This window comes from Eubalaena glacialis, chromosome 3 (genome assembly GCF_028564815.1).
Source record: "Eubalaena glacialis isolate mEubGla1 chromosome 3, mEubGla1.1.hap2.+ XY, whole genome shotgun sequence".
Classification (NCBI taxonomy): domain Eukaryota; kingdom Metazoa; phylum Chordata; class Mammalia; order Artiodactyla; family Balaenidae; genus Eubalaena; species Eubalaena glacialis.
The window spans coordinates 25,325,621-25,334,628 of NC_083718.1; the positions used below are offsets into that span (position 1 = coordinate 25,325,621).

At 38.3% G+C, this 9,008-nt stretch overlaps 1 protein-coding gene across 4 annotated transcripts in view; it reads right to left on the bottom strand.

Moving 5' to 3' along the window:
- The window catches only part of CDC42BPA (CDC42 binding protein kinase alpha), a 326,370-nt gene extending 320,849 nt beyond the window's left edge, over positions 1 to 5,521 (bottom strand). For all 4 annotated transcript variants that reach the window (XM_061187371.1, XM_061187370.1, XM_061187369.1 and 1 more), the window contains exon 1: positions 5,209 to 5,521. In XM_061187371.1, the coding sequence (XP_061043354.1) occupies positions 5,209 to 5,386 (178 nt within the window). In that variant the 5' untranslated portion in view covers positions 5,387 to 5,521. The remainder of the gene's footprint in view (positions 1 to 5,208) is intronic.
- Between the last annotated feature and the right edge of the window lie 3,487 nt (positions 5,522 to 9,008).

A 9,008-nucleotide genomic window follows, 5' to 3' on the forward strand; every position in this document is an offset into this window, starting at 1 on the left:
ACCAATTATATATGGTTTCCTCTTTAATAAAAGTATTGTATATTCTGGTTTCTTTATGCTCTACATAAATAGGTGCTGACATTTGAAACTCATAGTTTCACAGATGCAAATAATAGTAAAGTTCCCACACTAATCCAAAAATCTGAAACCAACAGCTTAGCAAAAAACATTGTAACCTTAGAAAAAACAATACTTAACACTATAATGAATTGTAAAATTGCATGTCCATGATCTTTTCCTCTGAAATATCACAAAGTAATGAATAACATTATTTCACAAACAATAGTTTTGCAACATGTTACAATTATAGTAACTAAAGCTGCAAAAGATAAGGTGAGAATTTCTGAATTTGTTATGAATGCCTATACTTGAAAAGCAAGTTTAATTAGAGCAAGAAAAGGTCATAAACAGAGACTTGTCAGTAATTTCAAGGACTTTAGAGGCTAATAGCACTGGTTCATTATTATACCTAATTTCATTCTACTTTATAGGGTGCTTTTCCTGGACGCAAATGTTCACCAGCCTCACACATGTGCTACTCCACCATGATTAAGTTTATCTGTGACTATCACACAGGAGACAATTGAAAGTCCACAACCACTAAGTAAAACCTAACTTACTCAGATTTGGATTTTCTCTCCAAACCACACAGTGTTCCAAACTTTCCCTCAAAATTATCTCTTTCTAACCCTGAAGACACAAGGGACACCATGACCTCATACTGAAAGAGCATTTCCCGAAGGGTGTTCCATGGAACACTGGTTGCCATCAACCAGTGTTACCAGTAGTAGAATAAAATATTAATCTGTAACTAGTTCAGTTCTTTTACCCTAAAATAGCCTGGGCTTACTATCTAATATTAACCAAGTCCCAGGAATTATGGAACATTTCATAAAATTTCCAACACATTATGCTACATGTTTTTACAGTGCTATGTTAAGGTATGCCTTACATTTCCATATGAAATAAATAAGTTCCTAAAATTATTAGTGTTATTCCTGACATCCCTGTTCACACTCATGGAGCAGTACATCCTTTAAAAAAGAGAGAAACAGAATGGAAATGGAAAAATAATAGCCATCACTTATTGCATGCTTCTATCATATACCAGCATTGTGTTAGATCAAATAATTGTACTTACTATCACTCTTAGAAGAGACTAGATTATTAGGTGACTAGTATAAAGGAAACAAATGCCCAACCTACATTTCTGGTGACATTTATGATGATCTTAATTGAGGACTTAAATAAAAATAAACCTAATCATGTGTATTAAATGAACTTTTTGGTAATTTGGTATGATTAATAAATTCTACTCAGGAAAAGCTAACAACGAGGAACAACATAAGTGAAGAACAAAGAAAAGATTCAGATTCTTCTAATCAAGCCATAATCATCTCACTTAAATGACCCACATATCAAAAGCATAAATAAGCTTTAAAACTACTCTAATAAAATGAAAAGTTTAAACCACAGTACCTGCTGATGTACTCTAGTAACAAGTTTATTAGTCATTCAGACTATTGTGTGTGTGTGTATACACTGAATAAACTATAAAATTACTGTTGTTTAAGGATAATTTAAATGAAATGTTATAAAGTCCAAGATTCAGAAAGCATCAAAATACAGTTGGCCACATACAGATAGTTCTGCATTTCTTTTTTTGTATTGAGTAATATTATCTTATGCCTATTTTTTAAGTAACTTGGTTAAGAACTCCCTAAAATTCTGATTTTCCATTTCAAAGTAGAAGATAACCAATTCAATGAATAACATATTCATTTAGTCATTACTAGCAGATTAGCTTATAATGTAAGTTATTTTTACTTCTACAGCTCTACTGTAACTTAACTCTAGAGTCACACTACTGATATCAAAACTATTATTTTATAAACAAAACATACAAACCATAACCATTTCAACAACTTAAAAAACAAGGACAAAACATAATCTTTCAAAGCTTGTTGTATATAACAGGAAAATATAATAATATTTAATAATTTAATAAAAATAATAATCTTATTAAATTTAAAAGTGATCTATGGCCTTAAGGCACTCTTTATCCCCTTGCTCTATTGCTCAGTGACTTAATCCCCTCTTCCTCTCTAGAGCTCTACTTGTTTCCTCCCTCAAGCCATTAGCACCAAATGCAAGGAGTGCTATCAAAAAAAAAAAAAAATCTAACTTTGAATTGTCAGTTTTCTTACTGTCATGATACTGTAATGAGCGAAACATTAACTGTATCAATATAAAAGTGAAATGGGCTATAACTAGGAATAAAGTGAAATTGATGGAAATGAAGCAAGTCAGAATCTTGCTAACTCCATTTTTAAAAGTATCATCAGCATAAAAATAAGGCATATCTAGATGACACTTCCATTCATATAGACAGCCAAACAAATATACATCCTGTACTAGTATTTAACTACTACAGCTCTTCTGTTGCAAATATTGGGTCTTTTAAAACTCAAACTAAAAATTGTATCATTTAAGGCAAATCTAAATTACCAAATTTAACCCCAACAAATAATCCCTTTCAATTTCCATCACAGACCAAAAAAATAATATTTAAAATATTAAATTGAGGTCAATTCACTATCTGGAAACTTCCTTAATCTAACTTGTTTTTTATATAATGTTAGGTAGTGAGAATCCAATAAGACATTTCCCCAAAATGTAGTAATCAATTCGTACGAGAACAGCTGATCTATTTCAATAATTAAATGAGGAGACTGGCATTCTTAAATAACCTAAATTCTCATATAACTTAAAGATAGTAAATACTACTACTCATGATGCACTTCTTGACAGCTTTTTCCATTCTTTCTTTTCTTCCTCCTTACCCAAACTTCTATGGTTGGTAACTCCCACTTTCAAGACCTCACACTCCAACTTAAAAACGCCTAAGACTTAACAGACACTGCCTAGTCCCAAAGCCTACAAAATAACTGCCTAAAAATTCTAGTCTCTCCTTCTTTATTACTGAGAAACACAACAGGAGTTCACTTAAGAGAATGTATATTTTTGTTACATCACACCAGACTTCTCAAAGACAAAATATGAAGGATACTACTAAAACCTAATTTACTTTAAAATTGTGAAAAGTCCCTTGCTTGAAATTATTTAAAATCTGCTAATAAAAATAAAATGTATTTGGCCAAACACTAGTTTGACTTTTGGCTTCTTTGGCTTAAATTAAATATATACAAACAAGGTTTTTTTTAATACAGATATAAGAAGCAAGATCCAAGAAAACATATTTAGTGGAAACTATATATAAATTATTCTGATAATACAGAAAAATATCTCATAACATAAATGTAAATTCTTAATCACCAAAAGGCAATTGAGGATATAGTTTTTAATCATATTTTTAAATTACATTTACAACTGGTACATACGAAGAGTTCTCCCATCATTTTGCAGATGAGAAATAATAGATATTAAAATGACAATCATAATCATAGACTAGAGTATCGCTATGAAACCATAATTCAAGAACTGAAACTCTAAAAGTATCAAAATCTTTTCTTTAAATCTTAAAAAAAAACTAAAAATTTTCTAAATTTATTAAACATGAGGTGTAAAAACTACACATGCTTTATAAAATATTTTACTCTACACATAAAAATAAAGGACATATATTCACAAATCCAGTACCAAAGTCAAAACTGTTTCATTCTTAAGAGAGCAGTCTCTTGAAAGATCATTTAGAATTCTTACATTCCCAGTATGAGTCTAGTAATCTGTTTTTAAAAATTATTCCATTCACATTTCATATATATATATATATATTTTTTCAACCCTTATGACATGAAGTTGCTAGAAAACTTCTGATACTGACAAATTGAATAATTAAAGTTATGATGTGTAGGCAATCTTGAATAAGTGATTTACCTGACAAACGAATTTTTAATAAATTTCAAGTGAAAAACACGAAATAATCACCAATTGACTCTTACTTCAGAAAAATAAAGATTTACTTGGAAACAAAGACATTTTAGTATAAAAACTTTCCAACAATCTCAAATATTGGTATTCCAAAGGTACAAAATAACTTCTTTAGCTAATATCCTTCAAAAGTCAATGTACCAATATAGGTACACTGACATGTACTATACACAGTATGATATGTGATGATGTGTACTCTTCCCACAGTGAACTGGTGGATGTTGGAACTTGCTCACATGTAACATCGGAAACAGAACTTAAGCCAAGCCTTCAAGCTTGAAGGTCACATGGAGCATTTGCTCTCATCACTGATCTACTCCACTACCTAGCTCTTCTAAATCACGTCTATATTTAGGAGAATGAAGACAAAAATTTAGCCAGTTTAGGTTTGAATTAAATTTAGAGCAAATCTAACTCTCAGGCAGGCAGGAGCTGCTCCCAAACATTCTCTACCAAATACTATCACAAAATTCTTAAACTATTTATGTCATCTTACAAACATGACAATTTTTGGCAAGTCCGTGTTTAGTAATTTCCTTTGCTTGTACTATATAGAGATGTGATAAAACCCACTGATGACCACCTTCAAGTTCCTGTTGACCTAAGATATTTTAATATCTCCTCCCATTTCCAGAGTGATTTCCAAAGCCTGGGAAGGAATGTTTCCACTAATAAATATCTTTCAATTGAATGCCTGTTATACCACCACGCTCTCGGCAAAGCGAGCAATAATCCATTTTTGCCCATCACAGAATTATTCAAAATCTCTTACTGCTGACCAAAAAACATAAGTTCTTCCTCATAAGTTCCACATTAAATCTAGGCAACACTAGAGGGGTGGGATAGGGAGGGTGGCAGGGAGGGAGACGCAAGAGGGAAGAGATATGGGGATATATGTATATATATAGCCGATTCACTTTGTTATACAGCAGAAACTAACACCATTGTAAAGCAGTTATACTCCAATAAAGATGTTAAAAAAAAAAAAATCTAGGCAACAACTGAGTAGCATGCTTTTACTCTTGGGAAAACATTTACTGAAAACTACAAAAAAAACCTTGAATAATTGGTGTCTACTCTTTTATTGTATATATATTTAAATACATTATGTATAATGTATTTAAATACATAATATATATTGTGTACACACAATATATATTTATATACTCATTACAGAGAGTTTATCATGATAACTCTCTATAACAATTAAACCATAATGGCTAGCTAAAGAGTTTTTTATTTTACATACAAACTTACCCCATTCTAGGTATTCAAGAATGTTCTTCTCTCTTCTCAATGGAGAATTATTGCATTCATCATAAAGGCAGATGAGGATATCCAGTAACGTTTCCACACTGAAGCACTGCCCATTGGTCTGAGCGGGTCCATCCAAAATAAACTGCTCCAACTGCCTCAAACGCACTTCTCCAGACATGTTTGCTTCAACTTCTGCTGGTTTTTCTTTCAATTACTAAACCGATTTTGACTATGATTATTTGAACCTAAATTTTAAAAGGTGTGGTTTTAAAAATAAACCACTTGTTATTCAAACAACTGTCATGCAATGCCGGTGCTGAATTCAACATCCAACACACCAGTAACCTCACTTAACTGAAGCGTCTTCTATTTCACACATATACATATATCTTGAGGGAAAGTTACCATAAAATATATTTAAAACATTTTTAAAAGAATAATACAATTAAATCGTATATTTAAATAAAATAATTAAAAAGTACTGAGAACCAAAGAGTCAACACTTCTTTAAAAAAACAAAACAAAAAAACAACTCTTCTCCTTCATTCAAAATTCAACTCGTGCAACATAATCCTGAAACGAATCCGGTTGCATCATTAATGAATTAAGTCCGATCTGCATCAGCAATTCACTTCCCAAGCAGAAGGAAAATCGAAAAGGAAGGAAAAAACCAGAATGTATATAAGGGGGAGGGAAAACCAAAAATTCTGCTGCAAATCCTCCCAACCACCACTTGGATAACGCATCAGCGGCAATTTCTCCGGAGGGAAAGGGAGGGGGCGAGGTCCCTGAAGCAGCCCCTCGACTCGGAGCACGCCAAGCCTTCCCCGGAGGAGGCTTTCCCTTTCTCCTCCCGAGGTCCTTCTTTTTAAGGCTTTGCAGTTAGTCCTATTTCCAACGGATTCCGATGAAAACTCTTCATTTTTCTCCCCTCTTCTCCCAGGGGCCTGACTGGCTGCGGGCGGCACTCGCCCCCGGCTACGGGAGCGGCGGCTACTCGGCCGCCCGAGCCCGCTCCATGTCGGTGGTCGCTGGGCCGCCGGCCTGGGCCGCGCCGGGCGCAGAGCCCGGTCTCCCCCACACCCGCACCGCGGCCGCCTGCCCGCTCGCCCGCCCGCCCACACTCCCGACGCCCTGGCGAGGGGGTGCTTTTCTGGATTCAAAGGACACGGACGGCAGCAACTGCGGCGGCGACGGCGCGGGTAGCTCCGGCAGCTAGTTCTCCCCCTTCTTCACACCCCTGGGTTAAGGGCATCTTTCCCCCGCAAAGAGGGGAGCGGCCGAGGCACAGGAGGAGGGGTTGGTGCCGCTGGTGAGGACACCAGAGGCTGCCGCAGCCCGGCTCGCAGCCACTCCCTTCCTTTCCCTCCACCCCTCCCCCTCCTTCCCCGTCCTCTCGCGCTCGCGCCCTGGGCTCCGCGAGGCTGCTCCAGGCCCCGCCGCACGCAGGCGGAGGCTCACCGACGAGTCCGGATCCAATATGGCGGCCCCCGCCCCCCGACACGCGCGCACCCGCCTTCTCCCTTCCCCGCCCCCGCCCCGCCCCCGCCCGAACCCAGCCGGCGCGTCGAGGTCCAGTTCTGCGGCCCCGCAGAGCCGAAGCCAGGCCTTGGGGGGCGCGCGGGTGGGGGCCGGGGGCGCGGCGGCTGCACCACCCGGAGGGGAGGGTGGGGACGCTTCGGCCGGAGAGGCTGCGACTGCCGCAACGTGGAATGCAGGGATACAGGAGGACTGAGGGAGGCCGCGGCGGCGGCGGCGGCGGCGGCGGCGGCGGTGGTGGCGGACGGTATGGAGGCGGGAGGACCCAGGCGGGGGTTGGGAACTGCGCCACCTCCTCGCCGCTGTTCCCGGTTCCTCGAGGCTTCTCGTAGGGATCGCAAAGCGGGGCTTCCTCCTGGTCCTCGAAGGCACCACCCGACTGGCACGTTTGCTAAGGGGGCCCAGAAGCAAACGGCTTTAGGCTTCCAACAGATCTGTAAAAGTGCTTTTCTCACCGCCTCTTACCTGCTCTCTACCCGCCCCCCAAATTCAGTTCTCAACCACTCCAAAGTATTTTCCTGGGTGTCCAATTACACCACTTCTTGTGTCATTTACCGGGACAAATACAATGACAGACATGTACGCGCTACCCTCCAAGTCCTGAGTGTGTGTGCGAGAAGAACAGAACTCTCCAAGTCTATTCCCAAAAGTTTCCCTACGTAGAGCATAGAGTTTTCTCCTCCGGAACTATTCCAGCTGCTGCCTTTATCCCCAGCCTAGGTTACCACCTACAGGGGATTCAACCAATGAAGGGGAGTCAAGACAGTTCGCCACTCTCACCAAAACTCCATCCCCTGGGCGCGCTCGCATGCGCTCGCGCACACACGTAGCCCAATGGCACAATGCAGAAACTGGGCAGCAAAGGCAAGTCATTCGATAGGTAAGGCCATTTAGGGCCTTCCGGGGTTTTTTTGAATCTTGATTTTAGGAGAGCGCTCTACAAAATTCTCATGGAAGATCCCACATTTAAATGTACCACTAAACTGGGTCACTGCATTTCTGTCATTTCCTCTCAAAACTGCCATCTCATTTATAATCTTTCTCCAAAATAGTTATTTTATATTCCCTTCCTACACCCGTGAGGCAGTTATGTTTTCTATGTTAATGCCTACAATTGCCACAATTTTTCACATCTTACTAATATGGAAGCTGAGGAAGAACTAGAAATGAAGGTCTAGAAATGAAGTCTAAAAATAAAGGCTAAGGTTAATTATTCAAGTTTCTATCATTCACAAAATATTGTGACTCTTGTGAAATCTACACTTGCATGGCTTATATAAGGAGACAACATTATTTCCAGTAAGCTCTTGACACGTGATACTTACATAGATTCAGACAAAAGATGGATCATTTATAGCCATGACATCTTTATGTGTGTGTGTATTGGCTAATTTTAAAAGTAATAGAAAAGCAAAAAGAAAAGTTTAATCCTAGCACAGATAGTAATATTTTGGTGTTTATTTTTCAAGTCTCTTTCCTATGTATTTTAATAAAATGATGCATAATAGAAGCCAGTTTTATAGCCTCCTGTTTTCACTTAGCAATATATTATGAACATGTTCTCAGGTCAACACATATTCTTAAGCAACATGGTTTTTAATGGTGAAGCCAAGACATTTTAACACTTTCAGTTGACCATGAGGTGGAGTAGCAAAGAAAGAAGCAATTTCTTCTGCTTTTACACCATAGAGCTGACTCTAAGATACCTACTTATCCAACTTGTAAATAACTCTAAAGAAGAGTTTAAAAGAGAACCTATAACACGTTGTCTCAATAAATGCTAATTAACAGTGGAAGTATATGAGATACAGATATGTTTTTGTAACAAAAGAGTCATGCTGCCAGTTTTCTCTCTACCTATTCTGTTAGCACTTGGGTACCACCCACAGTCCAGGGTACTGGTGGTTACTTAATAACCTTTTCCACATTATTTAGAGAGAGTAAAGGGGAGAACTTATTATTTTTATTTTTTTAAAAAAGCACAAAAAGAAAGAAGAAGGTTGAACCCAATCAATTTTGCTTGAATAATTCAAGCTCAGAGACTTAATCATTAACTAGACCCTAAACACATTGTGTGGGTGTTATTTTAAATGTTTGGGCTGAAGTGTGAACATTCTTGTTAATGAAACCAAAGAAAGGTGCAGCTCCAGCAGCCCTACAATGCTTGAAGTGATCCTGCAAAACATGAGTGCTACAGGCTGCATGGCAGGGTAGCACTTTTTTCTTTGGATAAAAAACCTGGAGGAGGTCTTCTTTGTGAA